The 23,525-nt window shown below is 40.8% G+C and overlaps 1 protein-coding gene across 6 annotated transcripts in view; it reads left to right on the plus strand.

Moving 5' to 3' along the window:
- The first annotated feature begins 5,133 nt into the window (after window positions 1–5,133).
- HNRNPD (heterogeneous nuclear ribonucleoprotein D) overlaps window positions 5,134–23,525 on the plus strand; it is a 21,719-nt gene continuing 3,327 nt past the window's right edge. For 4 of the 6 annotated variants that reach the window (XR_001716883.4, XR_001716884.4, XM_016951528.4 and 1 more), the window contains exons 1-5: window positions 5,134–7,208; window positions 9,070–9,126; window positions 21,045–21,213; window positions 21,862–22,023; window positions 23,237–23,368. Coding sequence is in view for 4 of the 6 variants with exons in the window: in XM_016951528.4 (XP_016807017.3) it covers window positions 6,973–7,208; window positions 9,070–9,126; window positions 21,045–21,213; window positions 21,862–22,023; window positions 23,237–23,368 (756 nt within the window). In the remaining 2 variants the exon portion in view is untranslated. The remainder of the gene's footprint in view (window positions 7,209–9,069; window positions 9,127–21,044; window positions 21,214–21,861; window positions 22,024–23,236; window positions 23,369–23,525) is intronic. The other 2 variants (XM_016951529.4, XM_016951531.4) reach the window with 1 other exon arrangement.

The following is a 23,525-nucleotide window of genomic DNA, read 5'->3' on the forward strand; positions in this document are numbered from 1 at the left end:
GTGCTTGGCTGTACACAGTGGCCAGACTCCATGCTCACTCACTCACACACCCCTCACTGCTCTGTGCATGGCTCACCCTTGGCAGGCATGAGATCTGGGCTGGTAGTGCAAGTGGAGTGCAGCCTGCTGGGCCACGTGGGCGGAACAAGCCCAGAGGGCATGGTAGCAGAGGTGCTACCAACCGCAGAGCTTTCCGGCTGGCGAAGAAACACCCAAAGGATCCTGTGACGTTATGGACAAACGCCACCTGCAGTAGCTAATCAAAATCTCATTCCAAAACTTCAGAAAGGGGTGGAAAATGAAGGAAAAAATATTGCATTGGATGAAAACGCTAGTCTGAGTCTTTACTGGAAATATTATCAATAATATTAATTCAAGTCTTTCTTGTTTAATTTTGAATGATCCCTTATTGTCATTAGAGCACGATTTTTCTTTGCAGAAAAATATCCTTCTAGGAAAAATAAGCAAAGTCACATGACCACATGTAAATAACACCCTCTTTGTAGATTTATCTTCTCAGAAGAAATTAACCAAGAAAGGCTAAAAAAATAGTCAATTCATGGCCTGGTGCGGTGACTAATGCTTGTAATCCCAGCACTTTGGGAGGCTGAGGCAGGCAGATTACTTGAGCTGAGGAGTTCAAGACCAGGTTGGGCAACATGGTGAAACCCCACCTGTACAAAAAATACAAAAATTAGCCAGGTGTGGTGGTGCACACCTGTGGTCCCAACTACTTGGGAGGCTGAGGGTGGGAGGATCACTTGAGCCCAGGAGGTTAAGGCTGCAGTTAGTTGTGATTGTGCCACCGTACTCTAGCCTGGGCAACAGAGCGAGATCCTGTCTCAAAAAAAAAAAAAGTCTTTTCTTGACAGTGCCCTTTTAACTCATCTCCCTGATGTCCTCCCACAGTCCACCGTCCACACAGCATCCGTTATCTTCCACTTAAAGTCAGGTCATGTTCTTCCTCTGCTCAAAACCCTTCCATGGTTTCTCATGACTTTGATAATAAAAGTAGAGTGCTAACCACAGTTTACAAGACCCTGAGTAAGCTCATTACTGGCTACCTCTCAGGTATGATCTATTATACTTGCTTTCCTTCACTTTAGCCACACTGGACTCCATTTTTCATTGTAAGCACAAATCACGCTCCTGCCTCAGGTGTACCCTTTGCCTTGTAAAGTCTTCCCTAAGCTAAGTATATGGTTTTCTCTCTTACTTTCTTCAGGGCACTACTCAAAAAGTTATTTCCTTGAAGAGTTTTCTCTGACTGTCCTATAGCACATATCCTATGTGTAGCATTTTATTTTTTTCTTCCTATCACTTCCTAAAATTATATTACATATCTGTCTGTCGTTTGTCTCTCCACTAGAATGTCAGCTCCATGAGACCAGAGACCTTGCCTATTTTGATCACTGTTATATTTCCCAGTCCTAGAAATGTACATGTGCCATTAATGTGTTGCATGGTTGAAAGTGAATAACTACCTAGAAATTACCCCAGTATTTATGTTCTAAGAAGCATTTAGATGAATCAAGATATATCTTGGAGGTGGGAGGAGTTGGTGATTGATTGGATGTGGGGGGTGAGGGAGGGGGGATATCAAAGATGATTCCCTGGATTTTGGCAGGAATATATGGGTGGGTGGAGATGTCATTTACTGAGAAGAGGAAGACCAAAGAAGCAGGTTTGTAGGGAAAGTAGAGTTCAGTTTTGGACATCTAAAGCTTGAGATTCCTGTGAACATTCAAGTAGGGATGTCAAATAGGCAGTTTGATATGTAGGTCTGGAGTGACAGGAGTGTATTTCCTTATTATTTCTTTTTTAAAGAGATGGGGGTCTCACTGTCTTGCCCAGGCTGGGCTTGAATTACAGGGTTCAAGGGAATCTCCTCTTTCAGCCTTCTGAGTAGCTGGGACTACAGGCGTGTGATCAGCTTTGTCTGAATTCTTTTTTGAGCTACGTTTTAAAAAACGGTATCTAAAAGCAAACTATTGACATCCTCATGAGTAAGCAGAACTGACTCTACAGTATTAGACTTTCTGGCTGAAGTAAAACCCGACTTTTCAGAGTTGATAGGGCTTTTATTTTCTGAATAAAGTGAAGCTTCCTGATAACCAAGGAATATGACAGAGAATGTTCACTGCATGGGCAATTGGTCACTTCACGTAAAATCACAAACTAACTCTCCAACAAAATGCTTAAATCCCACTGATGGTGTTCTGCAAATAGGTCCAGATAGGTTATAGGCTGTTTAACATGGTTGTAGAAGTAGCTCAAGTATGTGTAGCTTGTATAAAAAAATTGGTTCTTCGGCTGTTTCTTCCACACTGTTTATTCCAGGTTGCCAACTGGCATACATACCCTATTAATACTTTAAAAATTTGAACATAAGGGAACCTCCTGCTGCATTTGCAGACTGCACCTAGCAGATGAAAACTGACTTCCTTGGCTTAGGTGTATGCATCTTGTTCTAGGTAAAAGTGATTCCAGTTTAATTCTCAAACAGACTTCATTTTTGGCCTTTTACAAGTACTTTAGTTTTTGCTGCAGAGAATAATTGCTTTACAAAGGCTAAATTCAATGATGATCTAGCATTTTAGCGTGTTATCTGAAACACACTGGGAATCTCCTAAAGCAATGGAATAGTTCATGTCTGTACATTGACAGGGGATATTCCTTCCTTCTACTGTTTGGGGCAAGTCCAATACAGCATCTCCAACCACTTAAACAATTAATTGTTACCTATGAATGTGTAACAAAAAGTTTCGTTTCATTCTCAAGAAATTTCATACATCCATCACCAGGTCATTTGAAGAAGCGTTTTGTTGTTGTTTTTGAAACAGGCTCTTGCTCTGTCGTCCAGACTGGAATGAAGTGGCATCACTGCTCACTGCAGCCTTGAATTTTTGATTCAAGCAATCTTCCCACCTCAGCCTCCTGAGTAGCTGGAACCACAGGCTCACGCCACCACACCCAGCTAATTTTTTTTTTTTTTTTGAGACATAGTTTCACTCTGTCACCCAGCTTGAGTACAGTGGTGCAGTCTCTGCTCACTGCAACCTCTGCCTTGTGGGTTCATGCAATTTTCCTGCCTCAGCCTCCCCAGTAGCCAGGATTACAGGTGTGCGCCACCACGCCCAGCTAATTTTTGTATCTTCAGTAGGGATGGGGTTTCACCACATTGCCCAGGCTGCTCTCGAACTCCCGGCCTCAAGTGATCCACCCACCTCGGACTCTCAAAGTGTTGGGATTATAGGCGTAAGCCACCGCACCCGGCAACAGAAACGGGTTAAACACAACCCAAGGCGTCCCTGGGTGGGCAGGAACTGATTTTTTAAATTTTTTGTAGAGATAGGTTTTTCTATGTTGCCGGGGCTGGTCTCAAATTCCTGGCTCGGCCGGGCGCGGTGGCTCACACCTGTAATCCCAGCACTTTGGGAGGCCGAGGCGGGCGGATCACGAGGTCAGGAGATCGAGACCATCCTGACTAGCACAGTGAAACCCCGTCTCTACTAAAAATACAAAAAAAATTAGCCGGGCGTGGTGGCAGGCGCCTGTTGTCCCAGCTACTTGGGAGACAGGCAGGAGAATGGCGTCAACCCGGGAGGCGGAGCTTGCAGTGAGCCGAGATCGCGCCATTGCACCTCCAGCCTGGGCAGCAGAGTGAAACTCTGTCTCAAAAAAAAAAAAAAAAAAAAAAAAAAAAAAAAAAAAATTCCTGGGCTCAAGCAATCATCCCTCCTTGGCCTACCAAAGTGTTGGGATTATAGGCATGAGCCACAGCACCTGGCCAAAAGTATTTTTTTTTTTTTTTTAATGCCAGAGATGAAATGAGATGGTGTGGAGAGGAGACTTTCAAGTCCCTGGAAGAACACCTAGTTTGCTTGAAAGCCCCTTAATCTAACAAGTTGGACATACTTATTATTTTGTCATTCAATAATTCAACTGGCAATTACATAGTGTGGATATACTGCTGCTGTGTTTATGTGTGTGTGAGAGTGTGTTAGGGAGGGAGGGATACATAGAAGACACTGTTTTCTAAGAACCCCTGGTCTAGTAGAAAACAATGAAGAATAACAGAGGTAAAGATAAAGGGCTGTGAAAAGGGATCATTAATTCTGCCTCAGGAAGCCTGGGAAGACTTCACATAAATAGTAACATTTGTTTGTTTTTGAGACAGGGTCTCACTCTGCCTTTCTCACTGCAGCCTCCACCTTCCAGGTTCAAGTGATCCTCCCACTTCAGCCTCAGGAGTAGCTGGAACAACAGGAACCACCATGCCAGGCTAATTTTCTGACTTTTTGTAGAGGCAAGGTCTCACTGTGTTGCCCAGGCTGATGGCCAACTCCTTGAGGCAAGCAATCCTCCCGACTTGGCCTCTCAAAGTGCTGGATTACAGGCGTGAGTCACCACGCCTGCCAGAAGTTAAGTGAGTTCCAAGAAGAATATTGCGTGGATGCAGGAGCACATCCTGGATGTAGAGATCTTGGCCATAATATCAAGGGCTATCAGTGATATGGACATCATACATCCTCATAAAGCATGTAAAGGTGTTAGCTTTAAAATCATTCCTAGGTTGTCTGGAATTTTTGACATAAATTCTAAGAATTCCAGAAGCTCCTAAGCTACATGTGAAATCAAAATGAACCTTTTGGAAAAGTCACTATTACCAAAAGGTGGGTATGTCTAATGATATCTTAAGATCAAAATAAATGACAATTACCGTCACTTGAAGCCAGAAAAGATTAAACAGACTTCCCTTCAGTCAATCATCTTAGTTGTATCTAACCCGGAATATATGGTTTGAGCACCATATCCACTTTATCCTTTGCTAATATTCTGGCAGGTGGAGACAAATGTGGAGTCACTACCACTTTACGGTAAACATTCTTGGTATTACCTTTATGTGACTTGATTATTACGGGAGTTTGTTAAGATTATATTTTTAGGACGTTTTCAGAATTTGACCTGTATTCTTGAGTTTTAATTATTCTGTAATGTAAATTCTACTAACTTGATTAATAAAACTTATTTATAATCTTCCTTTGAGATTTTTGGATAGTGTCCAATTAATACAAATTCGTTTAACTGCAGTGGAAAATACTTAAACTTTTTTTTTTTTTTTTTGAGACGGAGTCTCGCTCTGTCGCCCAGGCTGGAGTGCAAGTGGCATGATCTCGACTCCCTGCAATCTCCACCTCCCGGGTTCAAGCGATTCTCCTGCCTCAGCCTCCTGAGTACCTGAGATTACAGGTACCGGCCACCACCGCCGGCTAGTTTTTGTATTTTTAGTAGACACGGGGGTTTCACCATGTTGGTCAGGCTTGTCTCGAACTCCTGACCTCGTGATCCGCCCGCCTCGGCCTCCCAAAGTGCTGGGATTACAGGCGTGAGCCACCGCGCCCGGCCCAAATACTTAAACTCTTAAGATTTTTGCTGGAGTCTGCAAACTCGTCTTTGTTTCCCCCGTGCCCGAACACTTTAATTAAACAGGCAAATAATTATTTGTTGACTACAGAAGTACCTAGAAGCTTCATTTTCTTCTAAGGATACTGCTGGAAGCAGCAAATCCCAAAGCCCAAATAATCCAGTCTCCAGCCGAGGCAGCGGGAATTTTTAATAGGTGTATAAAATTACTTTTTATACACCTTAATGAAACGCCTAACGGTGTTACAAGAAAAAAAAAAAAAAAAACCACACACACACAACAAAAAACCCAAACCCGAACACAAACTCATAAACCTCGTAAAGATGACTCACGACATTTATATATTCTATGTACAAAGGCTAAAGAACATTAAGCGAACCCTTGATTTAACACACTTTCCAATTATTAGTAACGTAAAGGAATCACGGTACGTTTTAGGATCTTTAAACAACAAAAGCAAAGCAAAAACAATGTTTTCCTTAAGATATGCAAGTTACCTGCTTCTTCGACCAAAAACAAAAAAATTTCAGGAGAAAAGCAGGCAAACAAAAATCTTACTTGGAAAGCCAAATCTTAAAAAGAAGCCCTATCGGCCCAGCGGCGATAGACGAAAACCTCAATGTCACCCGGTCCCGGGCGGCGACGGCAGGGAGAGTAGCTGCGGCAATCAGTGCGCGCGCGGTCCGCTGCGGCGCCTGGCGCTCCGCGGGCGTCCGGGTGGACAGAGCCAGGGGCACAGGGCTGACATCTCAGGGCTAATTCCCTCCTCCAGTGCGTAAATCCAGGCTTAAGCCGCCGCAGGGTGTGAGCCTCCCCTCCCCCACCCGAACGCCGCAGCTGCACGGGGCACGACAGCCTTCGCAGAGGTGCAGCCACACCCCGGCCTAACGCTGCTGCTCCCGCCGCTACTGGAGTGGTGGGGAGGGGTGAGTGGACTCCAGGAATCCTCGGAAGGGCGGGGGCGGAGGCAGGGGGCCCCTCTAGCCGCTACTTCGAAACAGCACTCCTTGTTCTCGATGGTCCCCGCGCGACTGTCTTAGCTCACGACACTTCCGGTTCCTTTTAAAGGCCCCCAAGGCTGTGCAACGCGGAGCGTGAGAGGAAGGTATAAAGGGTAGGGAGAGGGCGGGACCGAGGAGGAAAGGGAAAAAAAAAAACTAGGGGGATAGGGGTGGGGGGACGCGCGAAGGGCGCGCTCTCGCGTCACGTGACCGGGACGCGCCGTTCTTCCGTCGGCCATTTTAGGTGGTCCGCGGCGGCGCCATTAAAGCGAGGAGGAGGCAAGAGCGGCCGCCGCTGGTGCTTATTCTTTTTTAGTGCAGCGGGAGAGAGCGGGAGTGTGCGCCGCGCGAGAGTGGGAGGCGAAGGGGGCAGGCCAGGGAGAGGCGCAGGAGCCTTTGCAGCCACGCGCGCGCCTTCCCTGTCTTGTGTGCTTCGCGAGGTAGAGCGGGCGCGCGGCAGCGGCGGGGATTACTTTGCTGCTAGTTTCGGTTCGCGGCAGCGGCGGGTGTAGTCTCGGCGGCAGCGGCGGAGACACTAGCACTATGTCGGAGGAGCAGTTCGGCGGGGACGGGGCGGCGGCAGCGGCAACGGCGGCGGTAGGCGGCTCGGCGGGCGAGCAGGAGGGAGCCATGGTGGCGGCGACACAGGGGGCAGCAGCGGCGGCGGCGGGAAGCGGAGCCGGGACCGGGGGCGGAACCGCGTCTGGAGGCACCGAAGGGGGCAGCGCCGAGTCGGAGGGGGCGAAGATTGACGCCAGTAAGAACGAGGAGGATGAAGGGTGAGTAAGGGGCATCCCAGGATAGTCAGGCCCAACTAGTCCCCCTCCCCCTCTTTATTCCCCCGCCATTAGGCCTGGTTCCCGCTCTCAGCCCGTTCTCCGGGCCCCCATGCAGCCTCCTTGCACTGGTCTCCCTTTTTCTATGTTGGGTTCCCCGGACCTTCATTTCCTTCTTCCTTTGCCTGCTTATCGCCCCCCTCCCCCATCACACACGTTTCCACCTTTAGCCGTCACCATGCTGCTCCTCGGCCCGCCCTCCTTTCCTCCCTCGCCATGGGTCTCCTCCCACCGACTTAGCCGCCAGGATTTTTTCCCGCCTGTCGTGGGGTACCTTTTTTCTTTCCATGCTGTCCCCTCTTTTTCCCTTTTTCTACAGTCTTGGGCATAAAAACACAGACACAAACAGCTTCCCTGTTTGTATTACTAAGGTTTATTTGGTGCTTCTCCACCATCCTGAAACGATGCGATTGTTTATAAGCACATGTTTTGGGGAACGCGTAGGCTGTCCACCTCTGCCTCTCCCTTGTCGGCCTTAGGCCGAATGTTTTCTTGGGATTTTGAATAAGTTTCGCCTAAGGACTTACTCATTTTCTCCACCATACGCTATCGCACAATGGCATACTCATACAGGCCCTACATTTTGACATGCAGACCAAATTGGGTCTGGTGAAATGCTCCGAGTTTCTTGTTGGTACATTGGTTTTGCTTCGCGGGCTCTGGTTAAGTTCTTAGTCGATCGGGCCTGCACTTGACTGGAACTGTTCCTATCTCCGGCCTAGCATCTACCCTTCCCCCACCCCACTGAGTTATTCTAACCGCGCACCCTTTTCGCGCCCTCAGCTATTGGGTTCCCCAACTGTTAGTACAGATTGTACCTTACTTTTTATGTGCAACCTAATTTTTTACAACCCCCAGCCCCCTTTTTTTCCCGGTGCCCAGGATCCTATTTTGGTGTCTTGATATCTGTTTCCCGCCCACTAAGGGAGGCCTGTAGTCCTCTTAAGAGAAACAAATCCTGTATTGTGTTATGGGATACTTTTTTTTTCTTTTTGGTGCAAATTTCTTAGTATTAACTTGCTTCCTCCAATTGAAATAACAGTTGTATATACTACCTAAATCTGCATTTAGTGTATTAAAATGCAGCATTTGGGATTGGGAACATAATACGGGAGTTAGCAGGAGGGACTAAATCGGGGTTCTTGGTTGAGTTTTCTTAGCTCCGATTACTGACCGATGATCGTGGGTTCACGCTTCCATTCCTTTTTGTAATGGGGAGGGGTGTGTGTGTGTCTGAATTTTTTTTTAACTGTAAAGAGAAAGGTGTTGGTGGATATAACAAGATGTCGCTTTAATCCAGTATTAGAAAACACGATTTCCTTTACTGAGAAAGAGCCCAGGATTTGGAGGGAAAGTTGGGAGGGGAGAAGCACTTTGGAATATAGGGTTTATTAAGCCCAGCCTAGGCAGATTCTTGTCAGGCTGTTTGATGATAGTGCTGGTTTTGGGGGAGTGGTGGTGGGAAGGGAAACAAACTTTTAAAAATTAAACAGAACCAACTCGAATTGTATATAGCTTATTTGAGAAAGGAAGATGTTAGATATTTGGAAACTTAAAACCTTTAACATTTTGGTTTTCGTTTGCTGAATTCTGTTCTTTGGACAGAGGCACCAAAATGATTAATTGTATAACTTCCTGTTTGGGGCAGGCTTTCTGTTAGTCCTGATAATTCAAATCGCAAAGCAGCTGACTTTATAGTTACCTACTGTTGAAGTGTAAATGAATTAAAGTTTTTAACCCTAACAGTGTCAAAAACTAAAACTAGAATTTTGATTGGTTGCTGTACCGGTTGTTAATTCCCTAGCCATTCAAACTCCTCCCCACGACACTCTGAAGCAGCGACGGCACAGCGGGAAGAATGGTAAAACTTTTAAATTTTATTTCTGTATTATAAAGGTTTCAGTAGTCATAATATGTAGAAGCTGTGTATTGGTTAGTTGCCCATTGATCCCCAGGAAATTCTAGACCATAGTACATACAGTAGGTTTGTACCTGGGATATATACCTTTTATAGGCATCATGTGTAATCTTTGGGCAAAATTGATGCCGTTACATGGTATTTGGTCTGTGGTAATGCATGTAGTTGCAGTTTGGCAATTTAAGCTAAACAATTAGTAACGATATTTTTATATCGAGCAAGAAAAAATATTACCGTAATCTTCACATTTGATTTAAGATGAAAAATATTTTTGTTGGAATTCTAAGTTTAATGGCTAAATATGAAGACTCCTTGATATAAAATATTGTGTTTAAAATGTCATGCATGTTATACTGAAATATTCTGGAGATGTCTGAAGCAGTTCTTTAAGCAGCACTGTGTATTATGGAAAAATGTTTGTCTTTTACCTACCATATTTGTAAATAGACCTTTAATAGGAAGTGTGTGTGTGTGTGTGTGTGTGTGTGTGTGTGTATATATATATATACCATTCAAAGGTGGGCTAATGTGGCTTTCCACTACAGCTCTTACCAGATTTTTTATTTTCAGTGTGATTTGGCTGGAATATTAATAACAGTTGGTTGACATGTATTCACAATTGCATGACTTCTCTTTGGAGGCTGGTAGGTTGAGAATTGTTCTTTTTATCCATCCTTTCCCCTCCCCTAAATGTCAGTCTTTCTGCTTTTAGGATTATATTTGAATTTTCAGGGGTTTATACACCACCACTGGAGAGTAGAAGGCCACTAACTTGCAGGCAGTTAACTTATATCTTTACAAGCTACATTCTATTTTAAGAGCCTATTTAGGGTAACATTTAAAGATTTGCTTATCACTGTATTCTTATCCACTGAAATCAGTCCAGCTTTACCTTGGAGAAAAAGCAGATGGGAAACAGGCAAGGAGAAAAGCAAAAAAGAGGAAAAAAAAAGACTGGGGTCACAGTTTCGATGAATGTTATTCCCTGTATTTGGTGAGTGGTGGGCACTAGCAGCTCAATTTCACTGCTAGCTAATAGTGGCAAATTAAGATTAAACTATAAACTATTTGACATTACTCCATTATGTATTTTGAGTCTCATGTAATTGTTTCCAGTGATTTGAAATGACCATAAACTTAAATTTGAAGGTCAGTGTTTTGACTCTTCGAAGTAATTACACTTGACCTGCTACCTACAACGATGTAATATTACAACTTTTTTGAATAATCTCAGGAAAAATGGAGAAATGTTTATATTCATAGTTAATAAACATTCTAGATAGTAACCAACTGTCATTTACTGAAAATAAAATTTTACCCAGGTTTATTTTATTTTTGAGACGGAGTTTCGCTTTTGTTGCCCAGGCTGGAGTGCAGTGGTGTGATCTTGGCTCAGCGCAACCTCCACCTCCCAGGTTCAAGCAATTCTCCTGCCTCAGCCTCCAAAGTAGTTGGGATTACAGGCATATTCCACCATGCCTGGCTAATTTTGTATTTTTAGTAGAGACAGGGTTTCTTCATGTTGGTCAGGCTGGTCTCGAACTCCCGACCTCAGGTGATCCGCCTGCCTTGGCCTCCCCAAGTGCTGTAATCACAGGCGTGAGCCACTGCGCCCGGCCTACCCAGGTTGATTTTAAAATTACACTTAAAAATAATGTTCTCATTTTTAAGGGATCTAATATTTGACTTTTCTTAACTGTCCAATTATGCAGCCCTATCCTGTTCCAGACGTTAAGGCTTTCTTTTTGAATGAAAAACTTTCAGACTTTCTTTTTTCTTTTTTTTTTTTTTTTTTGGTGTCTGTACTTCCCACCGTATCTGTCCCTTCCTCTTTCTCCCATTTTGAGGGATATTATAAGGGCAACAGTTTTATAGTCTCAATATTGAGGGTAAGACTGGTTAATAGATACAGTATCCAAATTGAATTTATTAAACACAGTTCTGTGTGCATTTCCTTCTACAAATCTGAGAATAAAGTGATTACAGTTTCATCCTAAAATACTTTAAAAATCAGTTGGTTTTAGAAATAGGTTTTTTTCCTTTTGCATGTAAGAATGGACAGCTATTTTTAGGAAGGCATGCCTGTTACACCTCTAGTGGATGTTTCTACAGTTTACTATGGGACTTTAGAATAAGTAATTATTTCCATAGTATGCCCTCCTGAGTTCACTTTGATTTACTCTTTCCCACATTAACATCCGTAGTTTTTACTTATAAGCATTGGAATTTCTCATTTTACTTTGTGGTGTGGACCCATTCTGTTCTCTGCAGTGCTGCAGTTCACTTGGGGTAGGTACTTTAAAATTATTTAGTGTCTGGCAAAATATACATGCCATGTAGCAAGCTCTCTGAGGGCAGAGTTTTTAAAATTTAAAAATCAATGGAAACTACAATGTTGTGTTAACTTTGAGATAGTTTTACAAGGTAGGTACATAGACTTTCCTGCATTGGATTGGGTAGGAAGCAAAAAAGTCCCCCCATTCACTTAGCCAAAGTCCAGCAATGCTTCTTTAATAACAGGACAGTAGATATTGTCCTGTTAATGGTTAGTGTATAATGAGCCCAAGTGTGATTCTTCCCATTTGGGAATTCTGTGAATCCTGCTGTAGGTTGTCGCCTGTCTGATTATAAAAGACTAGGCTCATGTTTTTGCTTTAAATGTTTGAGATTATGGTCTTATACCTTAGTGCTTCTGGGGCAATCTGAACATTGTTTGCTTTGTAAAATAATTTCTTTTAGAGTAGTCTCATGCCAAATTTACTGGCCTTTGATTCAGTACAGTTGGGTTTACTGTATGTAGTAAAGTTGAGACCCTGAGTAGATTGGTCTCAGTGTTAACATTCTTAGGAGCCTTTGACAAGTTTCCCGAGTTAAAAATTCCAGAAATTGATGTCCCCAGATCTTTGGATGAACATTTAAGCGAAGAGTATTAAATACTTTTCACTGTAAATTTTCATCTATTATGAAAGATACTAAAAATAATCTCGTTTTTTAAGTTTGGAATCGGGAGAATGTCATTGAAGTTTTTCAGTGCTTGTTTTTGAGATACACATACTTTGCCTTAAATCTGGGGTTTTTTCCCTTAAGCCATGTGACCCTTTCTACAAACTCAGTGTATGTTTTTAATATTTCCCGGGTACTCTGCCATCGTCCTAATACATAATATTAGGGTAAGGCTGCCCTAATACGAGAACATTTTGAGTATACTATTGAGTATACATTTGAGTATACATATTGAGTATACTATTTATGCCAACATGAAGGATGTGCTTAGTTTTAGCCTTCAAGTCATAATACATGCCATGCTTGAAAGCATTTAAAGAGGAATAACTTTTTTTTTCCATTCCACTTGGAAGCTGTGTACCTCAAGTGTGTGCACATTTACAAATGGAGTGAAACATAACTTATGTTAGTCCAAGCTTGATTTGACTTCAGTTCTGCTTGAACGTTTTAGTAGATAGGGCACTGAACTGGATGCTGAAAGCGTGGGATCTCTTTCTGTTGCTTCACTTCCAACAGTGTGGTTTCAGGTAATACAACATGTTTGTTACTTGGTTTGCTGATCTATGTGTTGGAAACAATGCTCACCACAGGAGGATTGACTACATAGCCTGCTTTCATAGCTTGTGTGTATTTATCCAGTGCCCTAATAGTTGATACTGCCAGTGATTTACTCCTGTGGAGTAAAGGTAAGCATGTTTTAGTTTCTGGAGTATTATATTGTACGTTGGAGCTAGGTATTTAAGAATATTTGGGGGTGGGGAGGGAAGACTCCAATTTACTGGTGGTGCTTGGCCAGTAATCAAGGTGACAGTTTAAGTATTGGGTCTTGCACTGTAAACTCCTGCTTATCTAGACTTCAGACTACCACAGAGCCCACACAGCCAGGAAGTCTGTCTCCCCATTTAGTCTTATGAGCAAGATAGATGAAGCCATGAGAAAATATACTCAAAAAGCAACCAACAGACAATGTCATGGAATGAATCTCCTACAGATTTTTCCTTACACTTTTGAAAAGTAACATGATTTTAAAACATTGGAAAATTCATCAAGGTACAAATCATTTTCTGACTTCAGCATTGATACCTAAATTGATTTCCAGTACACAGTTTTATAGAATTGTGAATATGTAGTAATCTCAGTTAACCAGAACCTTAACCTTCAGGTTAAGGAAAATACTTATTCCTTAACCTCTAGGTAAATGGGAGTTTACCTTACAAAGCTGATTGAGAGCTTATTTAAAACGTAAACATACAAGATGTCATTGCTTCCTTGTAGTGAAGTGAAAAGGAGGTATTGGATTAAGCATTTAAAGTTAATTAAAGTAGTGGCTCGTGCCTGTAATCACTGGCTACTCAGAAGTCTTGAGGTATGAGGATCATTTCATGCCAGGATTTCTAGACCAGCTAGGCAACATAATATGACCCCTGTTTCTTTTAAAAAAAAAAAAAAAAAAAAAAAGGCTAGTGTGTTGGGGGGTGTGTTTGTAGTTGTAGTTACATCTACTCAGGAGGCAGAGGCAGGAGAATGTGTTGAGCCCAGGAAGGAGCTCAGGGCTGCAGGAAGCTATGATGGAGCCACTGCATTTTGATAGTGAGACCTGGTCTCTTAAAGTGTTTAATTTTTAGGCCAGGCGTAGTGGCTCACACCTGTAATCTCAGCACTTTGGGAGGCCAAGATGGGTGGATCACCTAAGGTCAGGAATTGGAGACCAGCCTGGCCAACATGGCGAAACCCCAGCTCTACTAAAAATACAAAAATTAGCCAGGTGTGGTTACACGCGCCTGTAGTCACTCAGGAGGCTGAGGCGGGAGAATCACTTGAACCCTGGAGGCGGAGGTTGCAGTGAGACAAGGTTGCACCACTGCATTCCAGCTTGGGCAACAGAGCAAGACTCCGTCTCAAAAAAAGAAAAAAAAAAGTTTATTTAAAAAACTGTCATGTTGGCCGGGCGCGGCGGCTTATGCCTGTCATCCCAGCACTTTGGGAGGCTGACGCAAGCGAATCACCTGAGGTCAGGAGTTCGAGACCAACCTGGCCAACATGTTGAAACCCTGTGTCTACTAAAAATACAGAAATTAGCCGGGCATGATGGTGGGCATCTGTAGTCCCATCTACTTGGGAGGCTGAGGCAGGAGAAGAGCTTGAACCCGGGAAGCAGAGGTTGCAGTGAGCCAAGATTGCGCCACTGCACTCCAGCCTGGGCGACAAAGCGAGACTCCGTCCCCCTCCCAAAAAAACTGTCATGTTTCATTTATTAGATGTTTATTTTTTCAACTTCGCTTTTTAGTAGTCATTTAGTTAGGTTCATTCTAAAGTGTGAAGTAATGAGATTTAATACAGAGAAGTCTCTGAAAATGTTTGGTCCATTGTATATTAGTCTTGAATAAATGGAATTCTTTTTCACACTTAACTTGAAAATGTCATCTGTAGAAAGCTGGAAGAGAGGAATACCTATTCTTTAATGATGGGGAAATAATACCAAAATTTATATTTTTATTGACTAAAGTGTTTTTTGGGGAAGATTTGTTATTGGCTAACCTTAATGTCTCATTAGTTTTAAATAGTTAAAAAAAGTGGGCTGGGTGCGGTGGCTCACGCTTGTAATATAGCACTTTGGGAGGCTGAGGTGGGCAGATTGAACCCAGGAGTTCCAGACCAGCCTGGGCAACATGATGAGATCCTGTCTCTACAAAAAAAAAAAAAAAAAAAAAAAAAAAATTAGCTGGGCCTCATGGTGTGCACCCATAGTCTCAGCTACCCAGGAGCTTGAGATGGGAAGATTGCTTGAACTTGGGAGGCAGAGGTTGAAGTGAGCCAGGATCACACCATTGCACCACAGCCTGGCAATAGAGCGAGACTCTGTCTCAAAAAAGTGGTTTTCATGAATTTTATACCAGATCAGATCTAAAAAGGCTGGTTAGTATTTGAACTCAATGAAAGCTTGTCAAGCTCTCTCCCAAGGTAGTTTTCATACAACTTGTAAAATACCCTAACGTGTGATATTATCTAGTTGCATTGTAACCTCCTCCCTTCCCCTTAGGTAACTAGTGACTTAGCTTTAGTTTGTCATTTTAGGATTTTAGAAGAATAATTATGATGGATAAAATACTGGAAAAATTCAGTAAGGATTTAATGGTGTGCTTGAGTAACATTACTTTAAAAGATGACAGTGATTGGTCATTTATGTTTTATACCTGAAATGTATATCAGGTTGACATTCTGTTGTATTTTTTAAACTGTCAGAACTTGTTATAAAGCCATGTATGTAAGATCATAAGTTGTTAGGAAGTGTTTAAAAGTTAAAGGATTGGCTGGGTGTGGTGGCTCATGCCTGTAATCCTAGCACTTCGGGAGGCTGATCGCTATGTCCAGGAGTTCCGTGACTAGCCTGGGTAACAGAGCAAGATCTCGTCTCTAAAAAAGTAAAAATAATACGAAGTTATAGAATATAGAAAAAGAATACTATTCCAAAATTGGGAGTGAGTATAATGGCTAACTTTTTACCTTGAATAAGGTGTTTGACAATAAAGACTTATTAGGGGAGGTATCTTGGAATAAAATAGTTAATATTGACTGGGAATGTTAAAAACCTAGTGACCTAAATAGTCCAGAGAATAAGTTTATTGATGGGGAAAAGCCAGGATTATTAAATCGGAACTTTTTCCACCAGCCAGGATTGCTCCATGTATATTTCCTTTTATGTTTTAAATTATTCTTTACTAAAATTACTGGCATAAATGTAGGGTAGACCAAGTCATCAAGGTGATTTTGGAAGCTACATTTAAAGGGTCTTAGTTGAAATACCACCTAATTTTTAGTTTATATATTTTTTTACATGGACTATTTAAAAATTTCTGGGTTATTTCAAGTTGGCAGCATTGAAAATATTAGAATATGTTTATATAAAACTCATTGTGGCCTTTTCCTTTTAATGTTGGAAAGTTTATAAAGCCTGTGCAGTTTTAAAAAATTAAGCCATTGAGTAAATAAAAAGTTTGCTTTATTAAATTATGTTTAGATAGTGCTTATAGTGCTTTACCCCTTCAAAATAGTAACTTCTATCAATCATTTAGGATGTGTGTCAGACTATTCTGTGTCCTTTAAGTGTGTTAACTAGTTTTAACCCTCTGCAAATATCTGAGGTATGCTCTTTTTACAGATGGGAAAACAATCTTGGACTTTAATATTTTTTCTTAATGTTACACAATTAGTAAGAGGCAGGGGGCCAGGTGGAGTGGTTCATGTTTGGAATTCCAGCACTTTGGGAGGCTGAGGTGGGCAGCTTGAGCCCAGGAGTTGGAAGACTAGCCTGGGCGACATAGTAAAACCTGATCTCTGCAAAAAAATGCAAAAATATTAGCCGGGTGTGTTGGTGGGCGCCTGTAGTCCGAGCTACTGGTGAGGCTGAGGTGGGAGGACCAACTGAGCCCAGGAGGTCAAGGCTGCAGTGAGCTGTCATGGAGCCACTGCACTCCAGCCTGGGAGACAGAGTGAGACCCTGTCTTAAAAAAAAGGCAGCGGTAGGGTTTAAACCCCGGCATTTTGTCTTTATTGCCTCTAAACTTAACTTGCTTTAAAAGATGATAAAATGTCCCACAAAGCAGCCTAAATTCCTGAATGATACTGCATATCACTTGGATAGTCATCTATGCTGAGTTGTATAACTTTATGCTTGTCATTTAATTTTACAATTTGGTGGAAGCCAATGTGAAAGCAAGGAGACTTCTATTGTGGAGTAGGTGTTTTAAACTGAATACCATATTCAGCCTTGGGGTGCTGAATATTTAGTTCACAGCTAGGATTAAGATACTCAACTATGTTAATAAAATACAGTAGATGAAGTCCTGCATTTTAATTGGGATTGATTCACTTAGAACTAAGGATCAAAGTTTAAACTTATTGCAGCGTTAGGGGCCATCTTTGTTGCTAGTTGAACAAGTCTTGGTCGTTTTAAACATGGCTCCTTAGGGTATTTTCTGAAGTTCTGTCTACTTCATTGGAAAGTGTCTGCACTACGCAGGAGTGACAGCAATATGAAATGCTTTGTATTCAAGGCAGCAGAGGTAATCTGGACAGACAGTACATGTGCTTTAAAAGCAAGATACAGTCATAGAAAATATGTAGATAATTTAGCCGGGCATGGTGGCTCGCGCCTGTAATTTGGGAGGCCGAGGCAGGTGGATCACGAGGTCAGGAGTTCGAGACCAGCCTGACCAATATGGTGAAACCCCGTCTCTACTAAAAGTGCAAAAAAAAATTAGCCTGGCATGGTGGCATGCACCTGTAATCCCAGCTACTCAGGAGGCTGAGGCAGGAGAATTGCTTGAACCCGGGAGGTGGAGGTTGCAGTGAGCCTAGATCATGCCTTTGCACTCCAGCCCGGGCGACAGAGTGAGACTCTGTTTAAAAAGAAAAAAATAAGTATTTGTAAATGTATATATATATATACACACACACATATATATATAAAATCATTATGCCATCAGTTTGAGGGAGAGCATGTATGCCAACATTGTAGAGACTAAGTGCCCATTTATCCATAATTAAGATAAGCAGACTTTTCCCCACTGTACTATAAAGTTAGAGTTTGGGGCTGGGTATGGTAGCTTCCGCCTGTAATCCCAGCACTTTGGGAGGCTGGAGCGGGTGGATCACTTGAGGCCAGGAGTTCAAGACCAGCCTGGCCAACGAGGGGAAACCCCGTCTCTACTAAAAATGCAAAAATCAAGTCAGGCGTGGTGGTGCAGCCTGTAATCCCTCCCACGGAGGCTGAGGAATGAGAATCACTTGAACCTGGGAGGCAGAGGTTGCAGTGAGCTGAGATTGTGCCACTGCACTCCAGCTCCAGCTTGGGCGACAGAGTGAGACTGTCTCAAAAACTAACCAACCAAAAACAGAAGAAGATGGAATGGAATTAATATGTTCCATTTAGTAAAGATGGAATAGAATTGGTCCAGTTTGTGTTCATTGTAGCATATTCACCTATTTGGTCAGCAACCATTTTTTTTTTTTTTAAAGCCTAAGCATACCCTGAGAACAACAACCTTTTTTGATTAGAACAGAAGAAAAAGCCAGAGTGTTCTTGGGCTGCCAAAATATTAATACGTTTGTCTCAAAGACGAGCCACTTAGGTGCTTGCTTAGAGACTTCTACTTTACACAGAATTTGAAAAGTTTGACAGCTGGCTACTTACTCTGCAAAACGGAAGGGAGACTTTTTAGAACAGCAACTGGTGATCTGGCAAAAATGAAAAGTAGAACTTGTGAAGAAATGAGATGGACTTGGTGTATTAATAGCTAATTTTAGAAGACCCTGTGGATATTCTAAATCAGCATAATAGTGATGTCTGAGCCATAGTGTTAAATTATGATTACTGTATTTGAAGTATAAGAAGGCAGAAAAGTGTGATGCTGTTAGAAAAAAATCTCATTTCAAATGATTGAAGGTTAAAAACAATTGGGGAAAGATTAGAGAGGGCAGGCGGTGCTTTAAGGGAGGTGGAATAATACCTGGCTCCTTATTCTCCAAAAGTGCTGGATAGCTGAAGTTTTTAATATTCTGGATAATTGATATTTGATTATTAGTTTAGGAGGGATAGCATCTTCAGTGAACCCTTGTAGCTCTAAGGTAGGCATATTAAACAACTACCATACTAAAGGTGGGGGGTACGTTTGGAGAGCACTTTGCTGGGCCAGCTGATGATATGCTTAGGTGATATTTAAGAAAATCTGCTGCTTGTCTGAAAAACATTTGGGGCTTCAGAATAATACCACATACCTCATTCTTGGTGTTTTAATTTATTTCTTTGTAATTGTTTTCTGTTTCTTAATAATTTTAAATTAAGGGTATTTTCCCAATATAAACATTGCTTTTTGGTTAAATAAAATCAAAACTAGTTCTGTCTCCATATCTGAATAGACCAGACAGAGAATTTTCTTGCCTTTCAACAGCTTAAAAAATGTTTTTTTTAGAACTGTTGTGTTCAGGCTGAAATACTTTCAAAGTTTGTTAGTTATTATTGAGAAATTTCTGTAATAATCATGGAAAGGGTAATTTAATAGTTAAATCTCAACTTAATTGAAGTTATTGCTGTTGTGGAACTTACGGACATCTTAGCAAGAGGTCATTGCTTTATAGTCCTCTTTCTCATTAAAAATATAGTGTACTCACCTTTACAGGGTGAATGTTGGTAAATAACTTCTGTCTGTGAAGGAAGTATTCTGGACCTGTAAGTTAAAAATAAGGTGTTTATAGCAAATTATGTAAATAAAGATTGTATATTAGAAGGTACACACTATTCAAATTAAAGAAAATGTATACTGAGAAAATAACTCAAATTTCTTCCATTAAATTGGCAAGAAGTAAACATTTCAAATACACAAAACATTATAGGTATTTTTGTTCATTTGATTATAAAATGCCAAAGTTGTTTTATAAATGCTACTTCAAGCCTGGAAACTTTGAGGAAGTCCTGAACATTAAGCATATAAATGGCCCAGCTCTAGAATACATGTAAGTTGAAAAGCTAACCTGAAGTGGGAAGCGCAGTATATACCTAAGACTTACTCTGCACTGAAAGTTTACTTTGTCACTAGAAGTAAAACAAGACTGTGGTAGGATAGTAAGATCAGTAACACCTCAGTTAATCAGGTATCTTGGAGGAAGTGAAGAAAGACCCTAATTCAAGGGACAGTTAATTGGCCTTTTATTCCAAGAATGGGCCTTAGTGGCAGTATCTTAAAAGCCCACAAGATGGAGATGTTTCCTAATGAAAGGCCTTTAATTTCTTTATAGAGCTGAGTTAGTGTCACATCCCAGTCCCCACCCATGACCCTTCCCCAGTTAAAATGAAGAGAAAATGTTGAGCAAGTCTGATTTGATCCCCATGGTGACATTTTTAGCCATTATGTAACAAATTCTGACAGTTTACCCTTAAAATTAAAAACCTCCAGTCCTGTCTTTCTAAAGGGTAGAAAGAAAGTTAGGTATAGGGTAGCTTTTTATTTATTTATTTATTTATTTATTTTTGTACAAAGGGAGCATATGTAAAGCTGCCAGATCTGAACTTTCTGGTGTTTTGCTGTAATGTTAGTAAGATTTCGCCTTAAAATATTTTATTTTGAGTATATACGTTTGGTCTTAGAGTGTCTTGGTGGATTTCCGCTTACCACCCATCACTTTCTGCATTTTAAAGGCTTAAATACTTTATTGCTGGTTAACTGAGGTTCTACTGTAAACGAATCATCTAAGTTAATTGGTGGATTGTACTTCAATGGATAATTTTCACTAAATTGTTTATATTGCACATTACTTTTGTCTTAAGGACTCTTAGCACATCAAAAAAATTGGCTCACAACTTAATTGTGAGATGTAGAATTTTCCATTTTATGTGCTAAGAGTTTTGTTAATGAGAGAACTGTTAAAATAGAAAAGGAGCTTCAGCATAGACACCAATGCTGGTTGCTGAGATCAGTGGGGAACTGCATAGCATTTTAACAAGTTTAATGAACATTTGGAAGAGAAATTTGAAGCTAAGATTCTGGTTTTTTTGCTGTTAACTTTTTAATCTAAGGAAAACTTTTATGTACAGTATTTTTACTTTGGGTATACGTTTATCTTTTAGCAAGTTGAAAGACTTAATTTGCTGCTTGCTCACTATTTTGTAATTATTTGGGAGCAGCAGTAATAAGCCAGCTTTTTGGAATAGGATGTTCCTGATGTGTGGTTATGTAGGAAGGATGATGTTTTAATATACTGCCCAGTAAACTGGTGCAGTTTGGAAAAGGTGTGTTATTGATGTGGATAATATTTAAGGCAATTTTTTTTAAGCATTTTAATACTGCTTTTTGTCTTTACAGGAAAATGTTTATAGGAGGCCTTAGCTGGGACACTACAAAGAAAGATCTGAAGGACTACTTTTCCAAATTTGGTGAAGTTGTAGACTGCACTCTGAAGTTAGATCCTATCACAGGGCGATCAAGGGGTTTTGGCTTTGTGCTATTTAAAGAATCGGAGAGTGTAGATAAGGTAGTGTGTTACGTGTTCTGATCAGTTAATAATATAAAATATTAACATGGATAGTTTGATACAATGAGTTTGCCTATTTGTGGTTCCCCCTTTTGATAGTATAGGAAGGAAGAATAGTTCTTGCCCCAATACGTTTTATGAAGATAGAGGTAGGTTCAGGAATTATTTCCTGAATAATTTGTGTTCCAGGCTCTGCTAAATTTTGAAATTAACTTTAAAGATACTATAGACTTAAAGATGCCTAGTTAAAAGGATGTGTTTTAGCAGTTCACAGAAGTCCATATTTTGAAATTTTGTTAGGCAAGCAACTTTTAACTGAATCATTATTTTGATCCTGGGCTAAAGGGAAGTAGCAGTTATGTTTGTATATATTGCTAAAGGGAAGTAGCAGTCATGTTTGTATATATTGAAGGTAATGGTTATCTAGTAATTGGTTAAATTTGTGTATGTCCTACCATTCTTACCTTTAGATTTAAACAGTATATGTTAGTTGATGTTACATCACCACCATGACTTGACAGTTTAATCTTGAGCAAGTCAACATATGCTTGGCATTATCTGTATTTATAGTTATTTTTAAGTAAGTTAATATTCTCTGAACTTCAGTTAAGATATATATTTTTTAAATGAAAACTTCAATTTCCTTAGGTCATGGATCAAAAAGAACATAAATTGAATGGGAAGGTGATTGATCCTAAAAGGGCCAAAGCCATGAAAACAAAAGAGCCGGTTAAAAAAATTTTTGTTGGTGGCCTTTCTCCAGATACACCTGAAGAGAAAATAAGGGAGTACTTTGGTGGTTTTGGTGAGGTATGTTATAAATGTTTTGACCCAGTTTATGTCAAAATTAGTGTGAATGTGATTGTCCCATTATGGACTCAGAGTCACTTGGCTTTTCAAAGCTGTTAGGGTAGATTATGTGATTTGTTTTGGAATAAGGATATTGTAAATACTTCATTAGCAGGTCTTTGAAGGTTGGATGATGTGTTTTTCTCATTGAGCACCTACTCTATGCAGAGTATTGCTGGGGTAGAGTATACAAAGATGAAATAGACAAACATTCTTAAATACAGACAATTAAGAGGAAGAAATCTAGATTAGAAGGAGACTTTTGTTGAAAATAGGAAAGGAATTAAGAATAGGGTGTAGTGCCTTATCAGTTGAAATGCATGTGTAAGTGCAAATTTAATGAGACTAATCATTATAGACTCATTAGTGAGGCTGGACGCGATGGCTCATGCCTGTAGTAATCCCAGCACTTGGGAGACCGAAGTGGGTGGATTACTGGAGACCAGGAGTTGAAGACCATCCTGGACAACATAGTGGGACCCCGTCTCAATTAACAGTAAAACAAACTTAGACTCATTAGTGAAATAGGTAGATAATAGAGGTTTCTTTTATGAATTAATGAAAGTTGAGAAATTTGTGGCCTTGGGCTCCAGATACGTCCCACAGACATTTATTGCTTGATTGAAACAATACGTGCTTTTTTAGTGTTGAGGATTTGAGATATTGCCCACAAAACTCAGTATCTAGCTTTTTAAAAAATATTTGCAAGAGCACGCAACATGGGAACTGACACTGCCCTCCCGTACGGCAGCATCTCTCAAACTGAGTAGTAGCTTCCATCTTGGTTTGGGCATATGCTCTCCAGTTTTTAGTAGTCCTCACCACCCTACTTCCTGTTTTCTCTCAAATACATTTTTATTCTGTTTTTCTTAGATTTGACTGTTTTCTTCTTCTTCTTTGTGGGCATTTGAATTTGTGACCCTTGAGTTAGGTAGTAAATGTCAGTGCGTGGTAAAGCTTATTTTTGTAAATAGTTGTGAAGACCTTAGATGGAATGGGTGTTCTAATTTGAAGAATTCTTAAAAGGATTAGAATAAATAGGGAGAAACAGGAGACTAGAACTTCAGTGCCAAATACATGTTTTCTTTGTGTGTTTTCCCCCCTCTAAACTTGTGTTTCTTTTAAGGTCAATAAAATGCATGTTAGCATATTAAAATTTGTTTTTTAATACCAGGTGGAATCCATAGAGCTCCCCATGGACAACAAGACCAATAAGAGGCGTGGATTCTGCTTTATTACCTTTAAGGAAGAAGAACCAGTGAAGAAGATAATGGAAAAGAAATACCACAATGTTGGTCTTAGTAAAGTAAGTTAAGCATCCATTTACTTGTAGAGAAAACTAGCTGTTGTAAAGAGCTTAACCATTTATCTTTCTCTGTAAAGGCGTAAGTTCTTTGCATGCTTTAAAAACTTCTCATTGGTTACTTATCATTGACCAACTTTTTGTGGGGAGCAGGATGGAC

Source organism: Pan troglodytes, chromosome 3, assembly GCF_028858775.2.
Source record: "Pan troglodytes isolate AG18354 chromosome 3, NHGRI_mPanTro3-v2.0_pri, whole genome shotgun sequence".
Lineage (NCBI taxonomy): Eukaryota > Metazoa > Chordata > Mammalia > Primates > Hominidae > Pan > Pan troglodytes.